The sequence below is a fragment of the Protopterus annectens genome, chromosome 6.part0 (assembly GCF_019279795.1).
Source record: "Protopterus annectens isolate FY-2018-M chromosome 6.part0, PAN1.0, whole genome shotgun sequence".
NCBI classification, from domain to species: Eukaryota; Metazoa; Chordata; order Ceratodontiformes; family Protopteridae; genus Protopterus; species Protopterus annectens.
The window spans coordinates 351,234,771-351,262,443 of NC_056737.1; the positions used below are offsets into that span (position 1 = coordinate 351,234,771).

Below are 27,673 nucleotides of genomic sequence, written 5' to 3' on the forward strand. Positions count from 1 at the left end.
ATTTTTAAACTGGGAATTTTGTTCTTGTGACATTGCCTAAAAAAGGTACTATAGGGATGGCAAGAGCCTTAGCCAGTAACCAAAAATACCAGGGGTGACAGATGAAGACCATCTCTGGCAAAGTATTGAGGTCTGTCAACCATGTCATCCCAGGCTGACAGATACTGGATGCCCTTTGAATGACACCAGAAACTAAACCAATTACTGAAGTCAATCAAAAAAGAAATTGGTGGATAAGTTTTAAAGAAAAATACAAAAAATGCAAATGAAAAGAGAAAAATGGAAAACATAAGATATAAATAATTGACTCAATAAGCGTTTAAGGAAATAATAAGATAGAAGAGAATCTTTTTTGAGAAAAAAGAAATATATGATATAAACCCAGAAAAGATTAAAAGACTTTTGTATAAACAAATATATTGTTTACAAAGAAGAAAAGAAGTAGCAGCACCCTACTTAAATAAACTAGTAAAAGAAAACAAAAGAATAAGAGAATTAAAGAGCAATGAAGCAGAAAAAAATAACAACAAAAGACAGAATATGTAATGTGATTAAAAAACATATAGAACAGAATTTTGTAAAAAAGGAAATGACAGTAAAGCAGAAATGAATAATTAAAAAACTAGGTGAAGAAGGTAATGAGAATCTGGGAAAAATATAATTGGAAAGGAATTATATGACATACTAAAATATATTAATATGGATACAGCTATAGGACTAGATGGTATTGAATATCATATGTGCAATGATAGGGAAAATTGACAAAAAATCTTTTTATGGAGAGATTAAATGAATGATTAAGGAAAGGTATAAGAAATAAGCAGATCTGTATGGGAATTATTTAATTTATATGGAAAAAAGGAGATAAAGATTATATAAAAACCTGGAGACAAATAGTATTGAATAATGCAGATTATAAAATATTTATGAGAATAACTAACTAAACATTAACAAATAGGTAGATAAGTTGCTTGAAAAAACAATATTTGATAGAAAAGGAAACGGAAGTAAAAAATTGTTATGGATAGTAAAAGTAATAGATGATATTGTGAATAAAAAGGTAGATGCTAAAATTATGGCAGGAGATCTAAGTAAGGCATTTAATAAAATGCAATATGAAGGTTTATGGACATATTAGGAGCTTATAACATAAGTGATAGAATAGTTAAAGTAATTAGTTCTGTATATGAAAGAAATAGCATAAGTATAATGTTAAACAAATGGCTAAGTGAGAACATCAAAATAGGATGTGGAATAAAACAAGGATGCCCAGAGAGTAGTATCATATTTGCTTTAGTTATAAATGTAACTATTAACAAAATGAATAAAACAATAAATATGGCAGGATATAAGATAATTCCAGAAACATGATTACCAATAATACATAGGCAAAGGACACAGAATTAATAACTACAAAAAAAAGGGATTAATGAGACAATCAAAAAGTTAATGAAAGAGTTAAAGACAATTGGCTTAGGTACAAATAAAGAAAAACGTAAACGTTTTGGATTCTTGGGAAATACAGGAGATATACAGTCTAATAAAGAGACTATAAATATATTAGGAATAGTATTTGGAAAACTTAATATTTCACAAATGCATATTCTGGAAGTCATATAAGCTATCATACAAGAAAAAAGTGTATCTGATAACTTTGATTTTATTAGTTAAGTTAGCATATGAAGCACGTACATAATATGATACCGACTAATTATGAAAAAGTGATAATGTCTATAATATTTTCATTTATATGGGGATCCAGACTAAATCCAGTGAGAAGGGGAATTTTGCATGTAAAGGAAGGAAGAGGAGGATTAGGGTTAATAAACCCAATTGTTCTTGCAGTTTCATTGAATCTGTAAAAAACCTTAGCAAGTTACTAAAAGGTAAAGAAGCTGATAGAATACATTTTGTATGATACATATAAGTGTTTTTGGGAAAATAGAGATAGGGAAAAGAATGAAAAATTATATGAATGAAGAAATAAAGAAATATCAAAACAAAATATTCTTATAGAAGTTAAAAGTGAATATAGCTGAAAAATAGGAAAAAATGGTATTTAAACATTATGACCGGGCACTTTTTTATCTTTCCTTGTGAACATTTAGAGATGAAAAAGAAGAAAGCTATTTAAATGAGATTCGTGTGGTGTAAAAATATATATTGTGGAGATTATCTATAGGTAAAATATCTGTCAAGGCTAACATGTCCTATAAAAGAAAACAAGAAAGAATATGTAATTGTGGAGAATTTGAAACAACAGAACATGTTTTTATTTTTTTCTATATTAGAGTAAAGAAGTTATGGGAAGAAATATGTAAAAATAAAATGTTGAAAGGTTTGGAAAAGGCAGAACATATAAACATGAATATATTGGAATATGGATATTATGATAAGATAAGACAAAATGAAGTGAAGGAAATTGACAGAATAATAGTTTATATTTTAGGAATCATTATGGATGGAGAGACTAAATGAAGTTAAATTTAATGGAAAATGGATATTAGCAGAAACTGTAAAGAAAGTACATTATTGGTTTTGGAAAAAGTGTGAAGGGAAGTGCGTAATAACATAAAATTGTTTAATATTGTACAAAAGTGTAAATAAATATAAATTATTTACATAATTGATCTTGTATACATTATGTATATAAATAATGATTATTGATAAAAAAAAAATCCTACTCATCATTGTTGCAAATGGGCCATATTTTGCAGAAGCACTTTCTGTTTCCATTACAGGCACAGAGGCAGCCCAGAGAATTAAAGAAGCAGATGGAGAGAAAATGAGATATGAAGTGGTGAAAGAAATCGAGAAGAAAGCAAATATCGAGACCAGATAATGTGTGCAGGATTCTAAGGAGATGTTTCAAAAAATCTGTTTGATGGAGATGAGTCAGCAAATGATGGATATACAACTAAAACCCTCCAGTCAGGATGGTTGTGGGATGATTTACTTAAAGAAATGGTGGTAAAGCATGAGCCAGAAAATGAAGGAGACATTTCTTGGGGGGGGGGGGCATTATAGATCAAAGGAAGATTCAGAGACAGTCCTGAAGAATAGTGGGCAGATGGAAAAGAAAAAATATGCAGAGAAAGCAAAAGAAGGCAAAAGTGGAGTATCAGAAAAGGCAGAAGAAAATGAAAAACAAAAGTATTTGTTAAAGATTTAAAGTAAAGAAGATAAAGAAATGGACAGGTATGTAGTGTGGGGCAATTTAATAGCTCCTTTAGGTGTAAAACCACATGAGATAAAAACATTTATTCTTATTAACATAGAGACATTTAGTGACATTATATTTGAGAATATTTTTCAATGGAAATTTTTCTTGGAGACTATAAAAAAGAAAGGCTATAACCCATGGAATCTCTGTGCAATAAAAACATTTAACAGGGAAACATAAAGAAAGAAAATCCATGTATAATTTTGATCAGAGGTAGAAAGAGAGACTTTGAAAACTTTATGTAAAGAAGTACTGGACATTGCAAATGTTTATGACAAAAGGGTTTTAAGACTGATGGATGGGATTGTAATATTGTGTTAAAACAGAAAGAGAAAAAAATCATACATATACCAAGCATGGTAAATGTGGAGGACAATAGGGATGGCATCAAATACTAGAGACAACCGAAAACATTTTTTTTTTGTGGAAGAGGACATTTGATAAGTAACTGTGATAATAAAAAATGTTATAATTGTGGGGAAATGGAATATGATGCAAAAGATAATGTAAATTGAAATGATGTAAATGAAAAAAATGGACATTTATAGATGGGTTGCAAAAATGAAAATAAGAGTAAGGAAAGAGAAGAAAATGAACAAAGAAGAAAATTTAGTAATAGTAGAAATAGCAGAAAAAATAGATTAGAAAAACTAATAAATAGGACATAGAAGGTGGTTGTGAAATAAGTGATGAAGAAAACAAATTGGGAGGTAGAAAAATTATATTGGTAAAAGGATAAACATCAGAAAAGAAAAATTTTAATGGATAAGTACAAAATAAAAAATAAAGGAAATTGATGAATAAATATACACAGTAATGAATGCAGGTTGGTTTAATGGTTAAGGTCTTTGACTCACAGACAATGTGCACTGCTTGATTCTCACCTTTTGGGATAGACTAGGCTTAGAATGGCATATTAAGAAAGCTAGCCTAGTAATTAGCTATGAGCTTATAAAACCGTGGATCTAAGGAAAACTGAAAATGAAAATTTTAGAGTGTTTTCTGTAAATGTGAATAGTATTAAGAATATAGTAAGAAGAACAGGGATTTTGAAGTGGTATAATACATGTGATGTGCATGCGATTATATTAAAATAACACAAGATTTTTAACAAATGAAGAAAGTCTATAAACAGAGAAACTATGGGGAGGAAAGAAAATCTAAAATTTGGGGAATGAGAGATGCCTTCATATAGCTATATTCTGTAGAAGTTCAGTAAAGATATTAGGTATAACTTTAGCAAAATATGGGAAGATTAACTACTATAGAGCTCAAATGGAAAGAACAAATATATACAATTGCAACATTATATGCTTATACTAATTGTAAAGAAAGAGAAAGGTTATTTCTTCAGATTTTAGAATATGTAGTGATAAATATGAAAATTATAATAACAGGAGGCTTTAATTGTGATTTAAGAGGCAAGTATAAAAAAGTGGAATTATATAAGAAAAATGTTAGAAGTTATAGGATGTGGTAAGTTAAAACTTTGGGATAAAAATACATGGACTTACAAAAGGAGTGTGTATAGAAGTGAAACAAATTATTTTATAATATCAAATGGTTTCATTATAGAAGAAGTGGAGGTAGTTGTAACAGGATTTTCTGATCATATTGCAATATGGCTAGATATAAAGAAAAACAAGGACTATATAAAATAGGCAAATTAATTTAAAAGGTAAATGAGAAAGCATGAAATGAAGATGGGAAAAATAGTAAAGCAGTTAAGGAAAGATCATATTGCTATAAGAACATTTTAAAAAACTGGTCTGAATGGTGGATGATATTTAAGGAAACATATATATGTTTTACAGTGGCAGTAAGATGTGAGAAAAGAAGAGAAAGAAAAATATAAAAAAACATACAACAATGCATTGGAATATTTAGAAAATAATGATAGTAAATACTTTGATAAAGAGAAGGGATTATATGAAATAAATCAAGAAAAATACAAGAATTGTTATATAAGCCAATATATTTTTACATACAAAAGCTGTAGTTTTATCAAGTTACTTAAAGAGATTAGTAAAGGGAAGTTGGTGTGTAATAACAGAAATAAAAATGTAAAAGGAGAGATCGAAAAAATTCATTATGAATAATGTACTACACAATGAACAAGAAATATTTATTTATTTATTTATTTATTGCAGTTGGTTTACCAGGATAGTCCATTGGGCCACAAGGAACCCGTTTTCAATGGAGTCCTGGGGAGAAAAGCTCCAAAATACATTTTACATACATATAAACATATATTCACTCTTACAGTCAAAGATTAACAATAAGGTAAAAAAGCAAAAATGTACAGCTAGATACAGTGTGCAAAAATGTAATAATATTCATTTGTATAAACATATCCATTTGTACATAGTAGATAGGAAAAATTTAGTCACTAGAAAGTTAGAGGAGATTTAGTGAGATGATGAAGTGGTAGAAGAAGAGAATCGTTGGACTTACCTAGTAATTTCTATAGAATTTTAGTTATAGTAAGATGTAGCAGAGTAGAGTATGGAGGGAGATAGAGGAGAGGAGTAGGTTATGTAGGGTGGGAGCAGGAGCATTCCCACTGAGATGTTAGGTATGTATAGAGAGATTTTTTGAAAGCAGAGTGATTACAGGTGGTACGTATGAGTGAAGGAAGGGAGTTCCAGGTGCGAGCTAGGGTGAAAGATAGAAGGTTTTGCCTGGGGATATGTTGGTTTATGGACTTTGAGTAGGTTTTGATTATTTGATCTTAATACTCTATTGGGTAGATGCATATTAAATGCAGAAGAAAGGGAAGGACAGAGGGAGGGGTTGAGAATAAGCTTGTGGGCTAGAGTTAACTGAGTGTAAGTGAGCTGATTGGGAAGTTCTAGCCATTTTAGTTTCTGGAGGGAAAGGCAGTGGTGAGTGGAAGATTTGTGGCTGGTGGCAAATTTTGCAATTTTGTTGTAACAACAGGAAAGTTGTTTTTTGAGGGAGGATTGAAGATTAGTTAGGAGTGGGGCACCATAGAGAAGGGAGGGGATAAGGAAGGATGAGGCAAGTGTTATTTTGGTGGCAGAGGTAAGGTAGGTATTTTGTCTATAAAGCATACCAAGTTTTTGGTGGGTTTTTCTGATGTTTTTTTGTAGGTGGGAGGTAAATTTAAGTTGGCTGTCAATTAGTACTCCAAGTAGCTTGGTTTCTGACACTAGTTCTAGGGAAGAGTTATCTTGGCTAGTTATTGAAAATGTATGCATGTTGAGATGGGTAGCTTTAGAGGGAGTAAAAATCATTAGCTTGGTCTTGGAGGCGTTAAGAGCTAGGTGTTTTTTTAACATCCATTGTTCTGTTATAGAGAAGGCATCTTGAGTTAGTTTTTGAAGTAGAGAGATAGAGTTAGCTGAGCAGATGATGGTGGAATCATCTGCATATTGGATGATGTTTGAGAAAGGGATTGATTTGTGGAAGTCATTTATAAATATGTTGAAGAGTACAGGTCCTAGAATGGAGCCTTGTGGAACACCTGTAGGCATGTTAAGGAATGAGGAGGTAGTTTTTTTTCCATTTTACTGCCTGTTTCCGGTTGGCTAGGTAACTAGAGAACCATTGCAAGGAAGAGGAAGAAAGGTTAAGTTTTGAGAGTTTAGATATGAGCAGGCTATGTGAGATGGTATCAAAGGCTTTGGAGAGGTCTAATAATAAGGTAGAGACAATTAGGCCAGAATCACGAGCTCTATTTACTGTTTCAAGGAAGGAAAGGAGGGCTGTCATAGTGCTGTGATTAGGTCTAAAGCCATGCTGTGTAGGAGTTATTAGGTGATTTTCTAGGAGATGAGGAAGGAGTTGAAGGTGGACACATTTTCTAGGATTTTGGAAATGGGGACAGGATGGCTATGGGACGGAAGTTATTGACGGTGTTATTGTTGCCTTTGTGGAGTGGAATGATGTATGCTTGTTTCCAGATTTGGGGAACTGTGCATTCTTTTAGGAACAGTTAATTAGGATGCTGATGGGATAAGTGTATCAGCAGCTATACTAAGAAAGTAGGAAGGTATATTGTCAGGGGCATTAATACAAGGTTTTAATTTCTTAAGCAGCTTCTTTATAGAGGATGTAGGCATGGGATTGAATGAGAGGGAAGTGGAGTTTGGGGAGGGAGAGTTGGAGGGTGGAGGTGTTTGGAGTAAAGGTTGTGTAGTAGAAGTGGTAGAGGAGTTAGAAGGTGGGGAACAGGGAGTAGAAGTGGTATAGGATAGAGTGTAAGTAGGGGGGTGGGGGGGTGTTAGAGAGCATAGTGGAGTTGGAGAATGAAGATGTCAGTTTTGCAATAGAATCAATACAAAATGAGTTAAATTGGGTAGCTAGGTCTAGTTCAGAGGCATTGGAATCAGGGGTGGGAGTGTCTGGTGTACTAGGATGAAGCAGGGTGGAGATCCCTTTCCAGAATTTTTGAGGGTTGTTTTTATTTTGGTTTTGGAGTGTATGAAAATAGTTTTGTCGGTCAGAGGTGATGAGTTTTACTTTATTTGCATTTTATATTCATTAAGGAGTGGACTTGTTTTAAGCTTCTGGTAGCGTGACCAGACTTTATTTCTATGTGTCATGGTAGCAAGAGTGTGCTTAGAGAGCCAAGGGGCAGATTTTGTCTTTATTCTCTTTGTCCTTAGGGGAGCTTGAGAGTCAAGTAATGCCAAGAAAGTTGTATTGAAGTGTGACACTGCTATGTCTAGTGGAAGGGTTTTTAGGCAGTTCCAATTAACTGCTTGTAAGGAGTTTACAAAGGTAGTAGGGTTGAAATGTTTTTGGTCACGGATAGTTATATAGTTGTGAGTTTGTTGAAGGGCAGTGGGAAGTCGGTTGATGAAAATGGGTGAGTGATCGCTAAGGGAGTCTGGAAGGGTACCACTGTTGGAGAAATAGTGAGGGTGGGAGACAAGGATCCAGTCCAGTATACTTCCACTGGAGAGGTTTTGTTGGGCGAGTTACTGAACTGATTAGTTGAGAGAAATTGTATAGGTTAATATTTGAGGAGTTTGTTGGAGATTGGATGCAGGCCCAGTTGATGTTTACATCTCCCATGATTATGGTTTCATTGGTAATGTTATTAGACATCCAAGAGAGGATATTTTCAAGTGTGAGGATATTGTCCCCTGGGGGTATATAAATGGAGGGTAGACAGATGTGCTTGTGATTATTGATTTGTAGTAGAGTAAGGAGAAGTTCAGCATTGTTGAAGTTCGGAATAGGTTTATTGTAGGGAGTGACTGCTAGGGTGGATGAATATATGAGGGCAACCCCACCACCCTTTTTGAGGGGCCTGTCTTTCCTGATGATGGAGTAGTTTGGGGGAACAATTTCAGGGTCTTTTATATGTGGTTTTAACCAGGTTTCAGATATAGATAGGATATCAGGCTTATTGTGTGTGAGCCAGACATGGAGGTTTGGGACTTTGTTTACAATGCTTTGGGAGTTTAAAGAAGTAAAAAATAAGGATTTCTTTGTATTTGTTGTGGGGGAGGGGCCTGGGTTAGGGTGGATATCACCAGACAAGAGAGTGGTAATATGAAATAGTATGGAACAGTTTATGTGGGCGGATAGTAAGGTAAAGATGTTTGCTTTTGTTGTAGGTTGGAGGGATTTGCTAGTAGTTGTGAAGATGGGGAGTGTATGGTAAGAGAAGAGCTTGTATTGGAATAAAAGGAGATAGTTAGAAGGATATAGGTAGGGGGAAATAATGGAGTATGAGTGAGGGAGAGGTGAGTTTTGATAATTAGTGATGTGAAAGTGTTGCAAGTGTATTGAAGAAGTGGGTTTGGAGAGATGGTTGTAATTGAGTGAGGAGGCGAGAAAGAAAAGAGAAAGAGATATGAGAAAGAGTTTTAAAGACATGTTTGGAGAAAGGAGACAGAATAATTGGATGTGAGTAGAGGTAGATGGTGTGTAATGTAAACTAATTATAGAGTAGCAGGTAGTTTACTGATGTAGTTATGGCAGATGTAGTTATAGGTATGTAGTGAGTGGTACTATGTAAGAATATATATGGAAGAGGAGTGTTTAGGCGAGGAAAAATAGATGATGGGGGTTTGTAAGAGGGTAGTTTTGGGGAAAAAATGGGGTGTGTCCAAATGTTTGACACTGATTGGGGTAGAGTAAGAGTGGGTGTGGTGTATGGAGGTATAAATGTAGATGTACTGGGGGCGGGTGGAAATTGGGGGCAGGGTAGGGGAGCGGAGTGAGCCCGGAGGGCGCGAGCCCAGTAGAGCAGAAGAGGAGCGAAAAACTATCAGTAGAGCAGTGTTCAAGAGGGGTAAGTAGTATATGGGTAAGTGGAGAGAGCCTAAATATAGAGGGGAAGTGGGCTAAAAGTATCAGGAGAGAGTGAGGGACTGAGATGTGAGAATTAAGAGACAGAGAGAGAGAATGTTAAGCTCAAGAGGAGTTTAATGTTAAGGGAAGGGAATGTCCTCTAGTGGATAGGAGCTATCTACTTACCAGGGAAGAAGGGACTAAGTAGAAAACAGGAGAAGGGGAAAAACAGTGCTGGGAAAAGGAGTGAGGAGTGGAGGGTGAGGAGTAGAGTTGGGGGTTTGGCTGCTGGCAGACAGGGAGAGTATGACTTCTGCTAGTAGGATTACAGTGGTTATCAGGCGCATTAAATACACATACTTTCTTGTGATCTTTAGGGAGCCTCTCAGGAGCGGTTTCCTCAAGGAAAGTTGAAACAGCACAGGGTAGGTATTGCTAGGGCAATAGGGAGTACAGCCTTGGTCAGGTCCAGTATCCACCCAGGCAAAGACACAGGGGGAGATTCAGGGCAAGAGAGCTGGAGGACAGGAAAAGGTAGAAGTCTGTTAGTTACAGATAAAAACACTTATCTAATACTGTTTTAGATACAGAGGTATGACTAAACATGTAAATTACACTGTTATTCACAGAAAACAACACATCTATCATGCACTTTGCAAAATAACAATGTTCAGTGTGCAGCAAATATAACTATATCTTTTATAAACAAACATGTACAGGAGGAGCCAGAAAGTATTTTACCTCTCACATGTGGGGTAGCGCATAGCTAATAAAGGCTAACAACAGTACACATAAATACCCAAGTCTTAATAAGTATTCATAAAGCAGTGTCTCATGTAATCAGGGAACTAGCAGGACACAGATAAGAAAAGTGGGTAAATATATTCCAATACAGTGTAGAAGCTACAGCAGTTAACATTAATCAATAGCGTTTGCTACAGGATTAACAGGCATAGTGTCGCTAACAAGAACATACACTAGGTGCACTCCACAATGCAATAGTGAGCCTTCCCAGCCTTCCAGTACACTAAACCTCTTATTAGCAGAACTACAGTGGCTGGATTGACCTAACAGCATGCGAGAGGCTAGCGAACCAAGTAGGCTAGCATCGCTAACAGAGACGAGCACGTGGTACAGCTCTCAATACAACAGAGAAACGTTCCCGGCCCTACAGTACAATGTGCTACAGTGTATGGATTAATTAAACACATGCGAGGGCTAGCATACCAAAGGGCAAGCAAAAAGAACAGTTGTAATGAAAGGCACATGAATGCATTAATAGGAACATTACACAAGTAAATCACTCAGCATAGTAGTGGACGCTCCCAGTCTTTAAATATGCTACCTTGTAACAGAAGAACTAAGCAACTGGATTAACCTAACCTCGTGGAAGAGGTTGGAGCCGCTAACACAAGCAAATACAAGAGTAACCCCCCACTATAGTGGCAAGTATTTTCAGCTTGCAATACACTACACTATTAACCTGGAAACTACAGCGACTGGAGTAGTTTATCAACATGCGAGAGGCTAGCGCATCAGCAGGGCTAGCGTCGCTAATAGAGCATTATCAGCTTGCAATACATTGCACTATTTACCTGGAAACTACAGCGACTGGATTAGCGTATCTTCATTCGAGATGCTAGCGCACAAACAGGGCTAAGCCGCTAATAGAACAGACACAAGATAATCCCCTTAGTCTACCAGCAGAATAGGCAGAGCGGTAATTAGGAAGCACTGAGTGCGAGAGGCTGGAGTAACAGCAAGGCTAGGGTCGCTGTGTCAGCCATACAGTAGTGCAATATCCTAGTATCATTCATCCGGAACAGGTGATGTACAGGACCTATACTTGCGAGCAAAACCTATACTCGCTAATATAATTAAAATAATAGTGAAACCTCCCAGACCCTCAAACTATGAACATGGCAACTAGATAATAGTAGTAAAAGCTAGTGTATCACATGGGCTAGTATTGTAACCATTAGGTAGTTCTGTTCGCAATCCTTCATAGCCATATTCAATGAAATACAGTAGAAATACAATAGAAATACAATTATAGAAGAAATGCTCAGTCCTACTTACTGAAGAACACACTCGCAGCCAGGGAGGCACAGCAGCCAGGAACGGGCAATTTAAAGGAGTAGGGAGGGACTTTATAACCTCAGACGGGGGAGGGGCGGGAAGGAGAAACCGGCGGGAGCAGGGAGGGTGAGAGATGCGAGATCAATAGTGGGAGGGGGGGGCGAAATGGTAGCATCCAGTAAGGGAGGGGGGAAAAGTGGGAAGCACGCAGGAGTTGGAGTGATGAGGGTGAATAGAAAAGCACAGACAGTGGGCAGGAAAGGAATGATGGATATGAGGGGGGAACGAGGGAAGAAAAGGAGATGGAGTGTAGCTAGAGTAGGGATAAATAAGAGTGTTATGTAAGTAGAGAGCAGGGAAGTAAAAGGTGAGCAGAAAAGTAAGAGAGTGTTATGGATGTTATGGATGTAGAGAGCAGGGAAGTAAGAAGTGTAGTAGAGCCCAGTAGAGCAGAAGAGGAGCGAAAAACTATCAGTAGAGCAGTGTTCAAGAGGGGTAAGTAGTATATGGGTAAGTGGAGAGAGCCTAAATATAGAGGGGAAGTGGGCTAAAAGTATCAGGGGGAGAGAGTGAGGGACTGAGATGTGAGAATTAAGAGACAGAGAGAGAGAGAATGTTAAGCTCAAGAGGAGTCTAATGTTAAGGGAAGGGAATGTCCTCTAGTGGATAGGAGCTATCTACTTACCAGGGAAGAAGGGACTAAGTAGAAAACAGGAGAAGGGGAAAAACAGTGCTGGGAAAAGGAGTGAGGAGTGGAGGGTGAGGAGTAGAGTTGGGGGGGGGGGTTGGCTGCTGGCGCTTCAGACAGGGAGAGTATGACTTCTGCTAGTAGGATTACAGTGGTTATCAGGCGCATTAAATACACATACTTTCTTGTGATCTTTAGGGAGCCTCTCAGGAGCGGTTTCCTCAAGGAAAGTTGAAACAGCACAGGGTAGGTATTGCTAGGGCAATAGGGAGTACAGCCTTGGTCAGGTCCAGTATCCACCCAGGCAAAGACACAGGGGGAGATTCAGGGCAAGAGAGTTTCTTGTGATCTTTAGGGAGCCTCTCAGGAGCGGTTTCCTCAAGGAAAGTTGAAACAGCACAGGGTAGGTATTGCTAGGGCAATAGGGAGTACAGCCAATAGGGAGTACAGCCTTGGTCAGGTCCAGTATCCACCCAGGCAAAGACACAGGGGGAGATTCAGGGCAAGAGAGTTTCTTGTGATCTTTAGGGAGCCTTTCAGGAGCGGTTTCCTCAAGGAAAGTTGAAACAGCACAGGGTAGGTATTGCTAGGGCAATAGGGAGTACAGCCTTGGTCAGGTCCAGTATCCACCCAGGCAAAGACACAGGGGGAGATTCAGGGCAAGAGAGTTTCTTGTGATCTTTAGGGAGCCTCTCAGGAGCGGTTTCCTCAAGGAAAGTTGAAACAGCACAGGGTAGGTATTGCTAGGGCAATAGGGAGTACAGCCTTGGTCAGGTCCAGTATCCACCCAGGCAAAGATACAGGGGGAGATTCAGGGCAAGAGTGTTTCTTGTGATCTTTAGGGAGCCTCTCTGGAGCGATTTCCTCAAGGAAAGTTGAAACAGCACAGGGTAGGTATTGCTAGGGCAATAGGGAGTACAGCCTTGGTCAGGTCCAGTATCCACCCAGGCAAAGATACAGGGGGAGATTCAGGGCAAGAGTGTTTCTTGTGATCTTTAGGGAGCCTCTCAGGAGCGGTTTCCTCAAGGAAAGTTGAAACAGCACAGGGTAGGTATTGCTAGGGCAATAGGGAGTACAGCCTTGGTCAGGTCCAGTATCCACCCAGGCAAAGACACAGGGGGAGATTCAGGGCAAGAGAGTTTCTTGTGATCTTTAGGGAGCCTCTCAGGAGCGGTTTCCTCAAGGAAAGTTGAAACAGCACAGGGTAGGTATTGCTAGGGCAATAGGGAGTACAGCCTTGGTCAGGTCCAGTATCCACCCAGGCAAAGACACAGGGGGAGATTCAGGGCAAGAGAGTTTCTTGTGATCTTTAGGGAGCCTCTCAGGAGCGGTTTCCTCAAGGAAAGTTGAAACAGCACAGGGTAGGTATTGCTAGGGCAATAGGGAGTACAGCCTTGGTCAGGTCCAGTATCCACCCAGGCAAAGACACAGGGGGAGATTCAGGGCAAGAGAGTTTCTTGTGATCTTTAGGGAGCCTCTCAGGAGCGGTTTCCTCAAGGAAAGTTGAAACAGCACAGGGTAGGTATTGCTAGGGCAATAGGGAGTACAGCCTTGGTCAGGTCCAGTATCCACCCAGGCAAAGACACAGGGGGAGATTCAGGGCAAGAGAGTTTCTTGTGATCTTTAGGGAGCCTCTCTATTTAAAGAAAAGAAGAAGGTAGTTAAAAAACACATAAAGTAAAAAAGTTAACAGAAAAATATAATACAGAGCTGGAAAAGGTGATTTCTTTAAATGAGCTAGATAATGTACTAGTGCAAGTAAATATACATTCAATTGCAGAACCAAATGCAATAGGGTATGAAATGTATAAAAATGTAAGGAATTTGCAAAAAAATATTTTAAACATTTTGAATGAATGGTTAAATGAAGGTTTTATGTATAAAGAATTATGTAGTGGAATACTTAAATTCATATGGAAGAAGGAAAATAGAAGACATTTAATTTAAAAAATCTGGAGATCAAAATTTTTGACTAAAAATAATTATAAGATCTGTATAAAATAATATAAAGGAGATTTGAAACTAGAACAATGGATAATATGGAAGATAGTATACACAGTATAAAGTGGAAGGGTTGTCAAGAATTATTAATGATCTTTAGAGAAATTGTGGATGATATTATGAATAGGAAAGAAGTGAAAATTGTGATAGAAGACCTTAATAAGACATTTGGCACAATTGGACATGAAATCTTATGGGTAATAATGAAAGAATATAATACAAGGGAGAAAGTTAAGAAATTAGATATGTCAACATATAGTAATAATAAAATAAAAATACTTGCAAATGATTGGTTAAGCCAAGAGGTACATATGAAGAGTGGTGTAAGACAGGGATGTCCAATGAGTTGTATACTCTTTGTATCAATTATGAATGCAAAACATGTGAAATAAATTATAAAATGAAGAATATGGTGTTTATAACATCTGAAAGGTTGCAGTTCTGTTGACATACATAGATGACATTACAATAACTGCAAAAAATAAAATTTGGATAAAATAATTAATAATTTGCACAAATGAGTATCTAGAGGTGATAGAGATAGTTTTAAATAAAGAGAAATATTAAGGTTTAGATGCTGTATTAAAGATAAGGGATATGCATTTTACAGTAAAGGAAATGTCTGTGCTAGGTACAGAATTTGGGAATAAAGATGTAAGTGGAATTCAATGGAGAAAAACAATAGAAAAAACAAAACAAAACAAACTTGTCTTTTCTAGAGAGCATATAAACTATCATCCAGAAAAAAAGTCTTATTTGATAAATTCAGTACAGATGGGTAAAGCAGCATACGTAGACATACTTAGTAGGTGTATTCATGTTGCCTGTAGTATTTGATATTGAATTATTGTAGATATTTTTTTTCATTTATATGGGGTTGTGGAATAAACCCAGTAAAAAGAGGAGTTTCTTATATAAGTAAAGAGGAAGGAAGTTTTAGGGTTAATTAACTCAGTGGTATATGCTGCTTCATTAAATTTGTACAACGTATTAAAATAGGTAAATGAAAAAGATAAGAAATTAGTAGTAAAACTGTACAAATGTAAGTATGACAAATTGGGTTCATATTACGTTGTCGAACTTTCAAAAGTCCGAACGCCATATCATCAAACCCATACATTCGAACTTTCAAAAGTTCAAAAACGTCAAAAAAAGTAAAATAAAAAACACAAAAAAACTACCTGACAGTTGTAAGCAGTGGGGCAAGACCACCTGCACCCCCCACATGGGGGGCTGTGCCCCCACACCCCCAGCTCTTTAAATATACCAAGTCAGAGATCGCACTGCAGTCCAGTAAAGGGAAATCTTCACTTTCTGCACTGAACGGAAATGCCCATTGAAACATTTGAACTTTTCCAAGTTCAAACATATGGGTTCAACAATATGGCGTTTGAACTTGTTACAGTTCGACAACGTAATATGTATCCTGACAAATTTGGAGGTAAGTTGAAAGAGTAAAAGAGCATGTAAATGAAAACATAAAATGTTACCAATAAAAATTTAATACTGTGGAAAATTAAAATTGATGATATAGAAAAGTATGGCATAAGAATGTAATGATAAAATATTACTATGTAAAACCATGGGAACATCTAACAGATGAAAGAATTAAAGCTAAAAAAATAAGAAGCAAACAGTGCAATCAGAAAGTAGAATGTCAAGATTTTTTGTGAAGGCTGGTAACAGATAAATTGTCAATGAAAGGAAATGTGTCATAGAAAAAAAGAAAAGTGATAGAATATAGTTACACTGCCAAGAAGAAACTACAGAACATGTGCTATTGAAATTTAAGAACATAAAAATGTTATGGGAAAAACTATGTAAAGATGTATTCAAAGTGAATAAAATAAACATGGATATGAGTACATATGGATATTATAAGAATAGAAGTAAAGAATATGTTAAAAGAATAGATGAAAAGTTATTTATGTTAAATGGAATGAAAGAATAAATTAAATAATGTTTAATGGTAAATGGATTTTAGGAATATTATTAAGTAAAATCAGTTATGGAAATAGGAGTGGGGATCTAATAGGGATGGGAATTTAATATGATTGCAAAGGAAATTATGAATATGTATAAACAGATTTGTATATCTATATATTTGTACATTTGTAAATATCTGTAAATAAGTAAATATTTTGAAAATAAAATTTATTGTTGTATATGTCTAAATAAAAGACCCCTACACTTTTGGATAGGTAGCATGAGTTCTTTTACATACACCTGAACTACCACCAACTTAAGCAGATGTAACTTTGGTTTAACATTTTATCCACACTCAGGAGTACAGCACTCCTTATGCTGCTTTGCTGTGTCAGTAATTGATCGACCTGCCATGGGAATAGAATCCACAGCTTTCGGCACCAAAGGAGTGTGTGCTACCTGCTGCACCACTGACACTGTTGATTTCAAAAATAGCATTCAGTTCTATCCACCGGGCATAACTTTGCAACTTAATGGAAGCCTTCAGTGTTCCCTTAGGTGTTATCAAACCAGAGCAAGTTCTTTACCATCACCATCTTACCAGAGTTTTAACTCATTATGTCTGAGTGGCACCTCCAGGTACTTTTGCAGTTACATCCTATTGACGCCTGTATGCATCAAACATTGCTTGTTCATATTTGCACTGATAATTCCAAAACCATGCTATATACAAAGTATTAAAATATTTCTTCTTAAAGCTTACACAGTGTCTAACACAACTGGTGAAGAGATATTAATCGTTGTTCATATATTTATTTATATTGTCATAAATGCCATGTTTGGTTAACTATCTCGACAACCAAGTAGTGGAGACAGAACTGCTTAGCCTCATATGAAAGCTGTCAACTGGATGAACAAAATGCTGCTGATAGTATATGTGTAACTTGAGCTGTTGCCGAGATATATTAAGTTGTTTACAACACATTATAAACTTAATAGCTACTGTGTTTACTGTGACTATAAAGACCTAGAACTTAAGAATACTATCACTATAAAAATAGTATGTGCTGAAGAGCTTATCATTTATATTTCTTTATTAACCCCTATGGTTCTAGAGATTTTGTTTGAAGTGTAGGGACATAATTTGATTTTATCAAAGCTTAGAATCCTCCCTTTGGAAGCTACAATGTAAACTTCCAGAGCTCTATTGGAGGGAATGTTTTAAGTAATTTTTTCCCCAAGCACTTGAACTTGCAAAAGGTACATTTCAGACTAATCATATACCACCTGCATTCATCTAATCATCAGTTGGTCACTACATTTGTATTGAATCCAGAATTGACAACATGGATCTGTGGCAATTGAAAAGGTGTTTACCCCTTTCTTACAAAGAATTGCCTTATGCCCACAGAAGCCATGATAAGAGATTCTACCTTAATATTATAATGTTTCAAAGACTTTATAGTTTTTATTGTAGTTAAAGCAATCTGGAACAAAACCAAATATTTTGTATTTACTACAACTGCATTTTACCTCCAAGCTAAGAATTCAGTACTGTGTTTTAAGTGGAGTAAGAGTCCTCCTCAGTACTGTATTTTAAGTGGAGTAAGATTTTTCCTAAATATTTAGGGAAACCTTTCATCCTTTCTCTGAGATTACACTGTCTGAAATGTGAGTGAAAGCTGGTGCAGTACACACGTGTTGTACCACTTGTGGACAAGGCAACAGCTATCCCTGACTGGGCAACATGCTGCAATCACAATATTCTAGTCCCACTGGAATTTTACATTGTCAAAAACATCCATTCCTTACAGCTCATAGCTGTTTCATCAAGATTAAGGCAGTAATATAGTCCTTTGTCTGGGGTAAAAGGACACAAATGGCAAGGTTCAGCATTTTTGCAGTGAAAACAGTTTGGAAGACTAGACTCCCATAATGTTAATAATTCTGTTTCTGCTTTTACACTACATAAGCTATAAACACACACACACACACACACACACACACACACACACACACACACACACACACACACACACACACACACACACACACACACACACATTCTCAGTGTAGAATCAACAGGAAGCAATTTTATTTATCCCCAAAGGCATGTTTTAAGAATATAGTTAGAAGCATACAAGGAAAAATAGGCACCCATAAGCCTTTCCTTTCCAAACAACAAAAATGAAAGGCATTTAGAACTTTGAAAATCCATTATTCCTCAGTATAACATTTTTTTTTATTTTTGGTTTATTAAAAAATATAAACTTCCAGAAAAAAATGGGTTTTACTCCATTAATAAAACATGATGTATGCAATTTAAACATGATGAGAAAGACATCTTAAAACAGAAGTATGTATGTATTTGTGTGTGCTTGTATGCAATTACTGAAGCATGAAAGATTGGCAGTATAGTATTAAGCTTGTATATGCTGGAGTTAGGAAGCTGTGATTAATTTCAACTAAAAATGCCTTGTAAAACCTCATCTATACAACATGTTATGTCTTTTTGAAATAGGTTTGAACTGGTATGGTCTGCCTTTATATAAAATGTTCCACAAGTTTTTATGTCTGCTTATGGAAAAGTACACACGGTTCATTTCTCCCTTTAAATCTGTTTGTATGCTGCACTTTATTGCATGAAATGTTGAAAATAGACAACTTTTCAAGAAACGGTTAAATTCAATACACTTTTAACAAATAGTGAGAAGCAAGTACTTTTTTTATTTTCTGAGGGTCTGGCATCTAGGCTGGATAATGCAATGAAAGCAATATGAGAGCTAAGTCTAATAAATGCTGTATAAAGTATTTATTGACTCTAGTCAGTTTGTTTGCATAGTGTGTCAGTCAAGAAATCACATTTAGTACACTATTGCTACTTTTCATGCTATGCTTGTGGCTTTCAATTTAGACAACTGCCATGTTTGTGATAGATGATGACACTAGTTCTCTTGAGGCTGACTGATAGGTTGGCACTTTGGTACCAAGTGGTAAGAAGGCAGAATCTGTTCTTTCACAGATTAAGTATTTAATGAGGTTTCTCAATTAAGAGTAATCTGAGAACTTGTACTTACTAATGGATGATACAAGCAGAATGATGACAAAAAACATGGCTTTCAATGGTCCTCAATATAACCCTAAAAGCTTACTGTGTCCCTCCTATTATTATGTGGTTATAATGCAAGTAAGTCAGGAGAGTAAAGTTGTACGACAGCTTACCATAACAGTAGATGTCCTTCTCTTTACTGTTGCAGTATTCCTTACTAAAGAGATTCCCAAGAATCTTGAGTGACCCTTAACCAACTGGGAAGGGGACAGAGAAAGATGAAGAGATAAGGGAAACTGACTGAGGAAAGGTAAAAGCAAACAGTCAGATAGAACCTTATAACCTGGCTTATCTTGAAAAAGAGATTTCTGAGAAGTGAGAGTCTTAGTAGACTTAGCAAGAGGACCCACCTGGAACCCTTCTTACCTTTGGCAGGAGGCCGAGGCTGTCTGCAAACAAAGGCAGATTTAGATGAATAATTCCTTTGGAATTTAGGAATAGGAAAAACAAATATATGCTTCAGTTCCTGCAAGGCCTTATCTTTATCCAGCACAGACTTAAAAAACCTCAGCAGCCTCAGAGCCAAACAGGTTCTTATTAAGAGGAGCATCTGACAGTTTAGCTTTAATATCATCAGGCAAAGGCTGGAGATGAAGCCAAGAGTAACGTCTCAAAACAGAACCAAAAGCAGCAGCTCTAGAGAAAGCATCAGCTGCATCATAAATACATTTAATAGAGTGATGAGCTACCAGAGAAACAGAGCCCAGTAAAGAGAGGGCCTAGACCTTCTCTTCAGAGCCAGGGAGGTCTATGATAGCTTAGGAAGCCTGAGAAAGAAGGGCTAAAACATACCTGTTCATATGAGTCTGGTAATTAAAAGCCTGAAAGCTCTAGGTGGCAGCAAGATACAGCTTCTTGGCCAGCCATTCCATAGCTCTACTGTCCTTGTCAGAAGGAAGTAGTTCAGTAGAAGGCAATAGCTTCGAGGGTTTGTCAGAAGTGACAGACACAACTGACAGGTCACCAGAAGAACATGTGTAGAGAAACATACTCTTCACGCATATTGTAAAATCTGTCAGATTTCTTAGGTGCTAGAAGATGAGAATCTGGGGCCACATAAGCTGTTTAAAAGGTATCTAAAAGGGCAATTGAGACTGGAGGGACAGTAGAGGGCTTAGAGGACTCCATCTAGAGGGGCTCATAATACCTCTTTTGAATATCAGAAACCTGAGAACAGTCCCATTTAAATATTTCCATCATATGAGAAATAGTGTCTTCACAGCAGAGTTCTTAAAAGGACGGTCTGGGTTAACAGAGTCTTCCTTCTCACAACCATAATTCAAAAGAGACGGGATCTGAGAGGAATATGCCAAAGACTCTTCTCCAGAATCCAGTTCCTCATCAGGGGAGTCCTGCTCTCTGGGCCTCTTGAGTGGGGTACAGGAACAAAGAGGAGCAAGTATAGAAACTCCTTGGGGAGGCTTCAAGGCAATCAGTGCATTACATAACCTCTAGGTGCAATCCTCCCATTCACTCTGACTTTTACATGAAGAGTTTGAGATTTCTGTCAGAGAACAGAACTTTGGGATTACATGAGAAGTACATACAGCACTAGTACAGGGCATTTATTGTGAGGCGGGTTTACTGTACACCGAATCTCTTGCTGGGAACTGAGACCACCACTAGGCAGGTCATTAAAAGCTAGTGGAAAAAATGTTCCTTGCACAGGAGCTACAGCCAACATAATACATGTATTCTTTACAATTGTTTGGAGAATTTAGTGAAAGCATCATAGTGTATGTAGAATAGAAGTGACAAGAGCTGAAACCCCAGCATTTATGCATAGGTAGTCAGCAAGCATTTAGATATGTTTCAGTTGCTATATGACAGTTTCCATAGCTTGCCACAGAACTAGGATAAAAGGCTGCACCACTTGCTAAAAACGATTTTTTTTGCAAGGGCTGTGCTGCTTTTCTTACCTTTCAGATAAGAAGTATGAGATGATACAGCAGCATTATATTTTAGGGGAAGAAGCACATTTTAACAGGAGACAGAGATGCCACAATTCTTCCTAAGTACAGTGCACTTTTATTCCAAATAAAGTGAGCATTTGTGGCTATTATGGTGGCATAGTGGTTAGCATCACTGACTCACAGTGCTTGGTTCTGCAGTTTGAGTCTCTGATGGGGGAAATCATTTGCTGGGTTTCCATTTTCTTCCTTTTCCAGCATGGATTTTTTTTTCACAGTTCTTCAGTTTCTGACTACCTCCAATAGACATACCATAGATGAACTGGTGAACTTTCAATTTGCCCACATGTCCAAATGTCATCAGCCCTTAGTCTGTGTTCTAAAATATACTGTTTTTCTGTCTTGCACCTATTGAGCAGAAGCATATGCGACAGCTCCCCCTGTAGGCATGAGATTGCATATGTAGTCAGTGAATGAATAAATGTAGCTAAAACAAGAAAGATGCATTAACTTGATAGAGTAAGAAGTTAAACAAGCAAACGTTTAAGTATGTTAAGTATGCAGCATTTATTGTGCTTAATATTTAGAAGATTTTATACATGTGGTCACCTCAGCAATGTATAATGGACATTAGTTGTGGCTTAGTGGTAGTAATTCATATTAATTTAGCAGTCATTAGTTATTCTTTGTAAAAAGATAAATACAAATAGTTAAAATACTGCACGTTGTCCATTTCAAACATTTCTGCCCCTTATGTATTCTACAGCAGTCTTGCCTGTATCTCAGCATCCTGAATGATTTACACTATTGTCTTTACAATGGACTCCCCACAGTCAAGGCAGTCCTCTGTTTTTAGCGATAAGCATATTTTCCATTTATACTGTCTTGCAAAAGCTTCACCTGAACACATAAAAGTAAGGCTTAACATTGTCTGTATAATGTTTAAAAATGTCTGCACTGATACAAAATACTGTGCAAGTTGTCAAGCTAATTACGTTAAAATGCAGCAATCAATTCTTTATAATCTTAATTATTGTCTGTGTCAGCATGTGGTTTCCAGTGATAAATGCAGCTTTGAAATGCATAATAATTTCATCAGGCTTTGGTGAGTTAGAGAAGTGTGACACACAGATTGTTGCACCATTCACATGTTTTTCTTTCTCCCTCCCTAGGTTCCATTAAATGTCACCAGCAAGGAACAGAAAGATTAAAAGTCTGCCAAGGAGCTTTATGCAACAGCAGTCAACAATGGATTTTTACAGTCAAGGGGTTCTACTTGAAATGAAGTCTCACGTTCTCTCTCTCAAAGGGAAGGCAGACGGATGGTTTGTGCTGCTCCCTCCCCAATCATAAACTGCTGCGTGATTAATGAACTTCTATACATCGTGTTATACTGAGCCTTTTCTACCTGCTTTGCCACCAAATTGGAATTGCCATATTACAGATATTTCCTTAGTAATTAACCTAATTCTTTGGATCTATATAGGAAGGCTTGGGTCACTGCCAGGAAATGCATTAAACACATTGCTCCAGATTCTCTCTTTCCCTAAAGTAATGACATGTCTCTCATTTACAGTCAGTAACGCTATAACAAGGCAGGGTAAACAGCTCCATCACTGGCATATTTTTTTTCTTTTAGCAAAAAGTGAGTTTCCAGGAATGCAACGATGAAGCAAGTACAAGCTTCCTAGCTCTTTATAGAATTCAGAGACTTAAACAGATTGATAATGTAAAATGTCTATAATACAGAAAAAGGAATATCTTCCTTGAATTGTATTGATTGTATATTAAAGCAGAGGAATTAGAAGAGAAACTGTATGCATTACAAAAGGAAGTTGAAATGTGTGAAGCACTGAACAGTGAAGGTCTGCTAAATAAACATTCTAAATGTTCAAACAGGAATTAATTCTATATATTTTGTAAACTGTTAGGCAAGATTGTGTTTCTCAAATACCGGCTACTAAGACAAGACAGAGTGCTGTTCAAATGTTAATCTATTGGTAGTTTAAATCTGAGAAAATATATTTCTTTTCATCATGGTGCTGCCACCACCAGATAAGCGTCATGTGTGTCTGACCACAATCGTTATCATGACCAGCATGGCCTTCATGGATGCCTACCTTGTGGAGCAGAATCAGGGACCTCGGAAAATTGGAGTATGCATTATTGTGCTTGTAGGAGACATATGCTTTTTGATAGTACTTCGCTATGTGGCAGTGTGGGTGGGAGCTGAGGTGAAGACAGCCAAACGAGGATATGCTATGATCCTGTGGTTCCTCTATATATTTGTCCTACAGATAAAACTCTATTTTATATTTCAGAACTACAAGGCTGACAAGCGAAATTTGGACACAGTGGCAAGGAAAGCCTTAACTTTACTGTTATCGATTTGTGTACCGGGTCTGTATTTGATTCTTGTTGCTTTGGACAGTATGCAGTATCTCAGAACTTTTAGGAAAAAGGAGGATTTGAGAGGCCGGCTCTTCTGGGTGGCACTGGACTTATTGGATATTTTAGACATTCAAGCTAACCTCTGGGAGCCGCATAAAACAGGACTACCAATTTGGGCAGAAGGCCTCATGTTTTTCTACTGTTACATTTTGTTGTTGATTCTCCCTTGTGTTTCGTTGAGTGAAATAAGCATGCAAGGAGAACATATCACTCCACAAAAAATGATGCTATACCCCGTGCTGAGTTTAGTTACCATTAACATTGTCACAATCTTTATCCGTGCTGTTAATATGGTTCTATTCCAGGACAGTCGTGTATCTACTATATTTATTGGTAAAAATGTTATTGCCATTGCTACAAAGGCCTGCAGTTTTATAGAATATAAGAAACAAGTGAAAGAATTTCCTCAAAATGCTATAGCTCTAGAACTCCAACAGAACTCAGTTTCTCATAATCAGACTATTCATACCACTCAGGGACCCCCTCATGAGCCGACTCCAACCAGAGAAATAATGGACACATGACCACATTTTCATTACCCAAGACATTCAGTAAAGATAGGCAACTTTGGCATGACAGTGGGACATTCCTTTATACTGAATGATGGTGAAGACAGAAGAAATTTAAAGAACACCACTCTGTGTTTGTTTTAATCCTATCTAAGGCAACAGTTAGAGATCCAGGGCAGAAAGGGGTATTAGGAGGAGGAATGTCCGTAAGCCTTCTCATCTCAGGTATCAGCCAATAATTTACTAAAAAAAGAAACCAAATGATTCTAACAGCACTGCTGAGGGAATGCTCTTAGCTACCCAAAGCTTATGCTCTAGTGAAACATCAGAGTTCCAAAGGACATCAGCAAGTTTCCACAGTATGGTCTGGAACTCACAAATCCTGATTCACTACAGCAACAAATCCTCAAAACGTTCCAGAACTGTTTGGAAGAAGAGTCCAGTTATATGTTTACTTACTAAAATGACTACTTTTTTATATTAACAAAATGTCCACATATTCAAAGCCTGGTGTTATTTTTTTTTTTGTAATTAACAAGATACTTCTTGACATGTTTTCAAAAGCAAAACACAAGCAAGTTAACACATTAAACATAAAGCACTTGAGCCAATATTTATTTCAGATTCCTAAAGAAGATGGAACATATGGCTCTACACTTGCTTATCGTCTAAGATATATGTTTTTTTTATTTGCAGACCATTACTAGCTAAATAGTTGTGTTTTAAACAGGCCATGTAATTTAAAAACTCAGCACAATTCATACTTCCAGGTCAGTGTGTGACCACTGGGAAGGGTGAGTTTATCTAGCACTTTGCTAATGGGCAACAGTGTATTTCCTAGCCGCAACCTGCCTGTTGTTATGCAATGTCAGATATAAAGACTCATGCAAAATTTGAAATGGTGTTACATTTATAAGAAAGCATTTAGTAAGTTATTTATAAATCTGTAATAATATATTTTTTAGAAAAGCAAAAAAAAAAAAAAAAAAAAAAACACACACTAACCAAGGTTTGATTGTATACTGATTTGAGTTTGACACATTGTGCACTTCTAATCCAATACTGTGGTGAACCGTGTCATTTTATTCTAGTGTTTTTAAGAAACTTCACATGAAAGCATTGATTCTAATTGAATAAAATGTAAGGACTTGGCTCTTTTGTGCTTTCACTCAAAACACTTGTTTATAAATATTAAGAGAAACCTACAGCTGCATTAATGTTGTTATTGAAGGTATGCTTTCTGGTTTCACTCCTTTACTGTCAGTGATAAACAAGAATATAAGAACAATCACAGTAGCATAGATTAACAGAGCAGTAGAGAACTCTAGTATTAGCTCTTCATAACTCTAATCAAATTATAAAAGAATCAGCTGTATCAAGCCAATTCAACCTTTTTTTTTGGTCTCATATAAGAAAACAATTTGTGAGCCACTATAAAGAACTTTGGCCATATATTCCTTTTTTTTTTTTGAAGAAGTCCTACTAAGTGGAGTGTGAATGACACAATGCTAGAAGCTGGTTTGTTACGTTATGCTAAGTAACACATTAGTAGCTGAAATGGTGGACAAGAAAGCAGACACTGTGATTCAGTAAAATAAGTTAGATGTACATTCAGAGTTTTAGAGATGAGTATGTAATTCTGCATGCATCCATTTTATGTAAAACTGTATGCCAACTGTAACGATGTTTACAGCAATACTATTACAGAAATTGACATTTTATCAAAACAGGTGTATCTTGCACAGAGTATTCTATTCCCATCCCACATTTGGGGCATGTAGGTTTATGGGGTTTCCCCTATGGTGGCATTATAACACCTGCCAGGTGACATCCTGGAAGCTCTATACTGCTTGTATGATTAGAAACTCTCCTCTCTCCTCCCGCCTGTGGGTTAGGCAAACAGTGCTGGAATGCTAGCAATAAGTAGGAGAGCACTTAGTTATAAAACTAAGCACTATGACATACTGCTAAGATGAGTATTGACTAATTTATTATTTAATCATGTGACTCATGCAGCAAGGATGAGAGTTTGTTGTTGTTGTTGTGTCTTTCGGCTTTTCCCGGTTAGGGGTCGTCACAGCAGAACTCCGGTCCGCTAGTGATTGGCAGTGGATTTTTTACGTGCCGAGTTGCCAGCCCTGATGCACAACCTTCAACAAAGGTATGTCCATTCACGCATGTCTCTACACAGAAGACGCTCTAGCTGAGAATCAAACAGGACAACGACTTAGTGTAATGTGTATAAAGACAGTTTAGTGTAGCCATTCAACCAGGAATATTTGCTAAGAAATCAGAATTCCCAAAGGAAACCTGAACAGACCAGGAGGCAATCTGCAAACTCCATACACACTGAAATGGAAGTTAGGATTGAACCATAGATCTTAAAGTTGTGATTTATAAACATGGACAGAGAGGTTGCCATGGCATTGGGAGAACAAGTTCATAAGAATATTGAAGCAGAAGGGTTTTAATAAAAATTGATCAAGGAACAGCAGTGACAGATGGCAGAGGATGGCACTCAGCACAGGTACCATAATGAAAGAGAATGGCTTGAAAAACAAAAAAGCGCTACTACCATAACCTGACTCTGGTGGCAAAATGTCTGGTGCTGAAACAAATGTAAAGTCCACCTGTGCAAGCCACATTGCACAGATAGAGCAAACAGCATTTTAAGGGCACTATTGCAATACACAGTAAACATTATCGAATGTGTCCATTGTTTTCAAAATTAAGATTTCAGTAAATGATGGATGGTCTCTGTGCCAACTTTGGAAGGTGTGAGTTAACTGACATGAGCCAAGGTTCAGCACCAAATTATTTTGTTTCACAAAACATTTGGTTAATTTTCATAGTGTTGGTTCCTATAGAAAATTAACCTTTGCTATTATCATGTTTGATATCCATTTGCAGATATTAATTTCAGATTTTCGTTCCTTGTTAACCAAAAACAAACTGCTCCCGTCCCCACATTGTTCACCTCGCAGCTTTCTGATACTCAGCTAAGTAGTACACTGCTGCTTCTGTCCCCCTTTTATCCATCACAAAACCAAGGGACTGAGTAAATGTATTCCACAAGGTGGCTACTAGGGATGTGGTCCAGGAGATCAGTGTGGTGTCTAATCCAAGTTCTCAGTTTATCCAGAACAATGACTGGTTAAATTACAAGACATAGTATGCAAATGGAGTCTGAGGGAATCAAACACTGAACTACAGAAAGCACTCTGTTAACAGCTCATTATCCCATCCATTAACTGAAACATTTTTAATCATTTCTTTTATCCCTCTCCTTAAATTGTGAAAGCATCTGTGAGAATTCCCTTCCCATACAGTCATTCCTCACACAGTATAAATGTGTCAGTCTACCAGGCATGCCATGATGAAAGGCAGACTAATAGGTGTCTCCTCCAAAAATGTTAATTTGTTAAAATGAAAAATGATCCTGTCTCTCACCTCAAACCTTTGACTGGTCATCCACCACCTGGTTCTCTAACTGGACATAAATCCCTA

At 37.0% G+C, this 27,673-nt stretch overlaps 1 protein-coding gene across 2 annotated transcripts in view; it reads left to right on the forward strand.

The window, feature by feature from the left end:
- Positions 1–25,317, forward strand: part of TMEM121 (transmembrane protein 121) — a 1,625,720-nt gene extending 1,600,403 nt beyond the window's left edge. For both annotated transcript variants that reach the window (XM_044074106.1, XM_044074107.1), the window contains one exon: positions 22,379–25,317. In XM_044074106.1, coding sequence (XP_043930041.1) covers positions 23,243–24,181 — 939 coding nt within the window. In that variant the 5' untranslated portion in view covers positions 22,379–23,242 and the 3' untranslated portion in view covers positions 24,182–25,317. The remainder of the gene's footprint in view (positions 1–22,378) is intronic.
- The last annotated feature ends 2,356 nt before the right edge of the window (positions 25,318–27,673 follow it).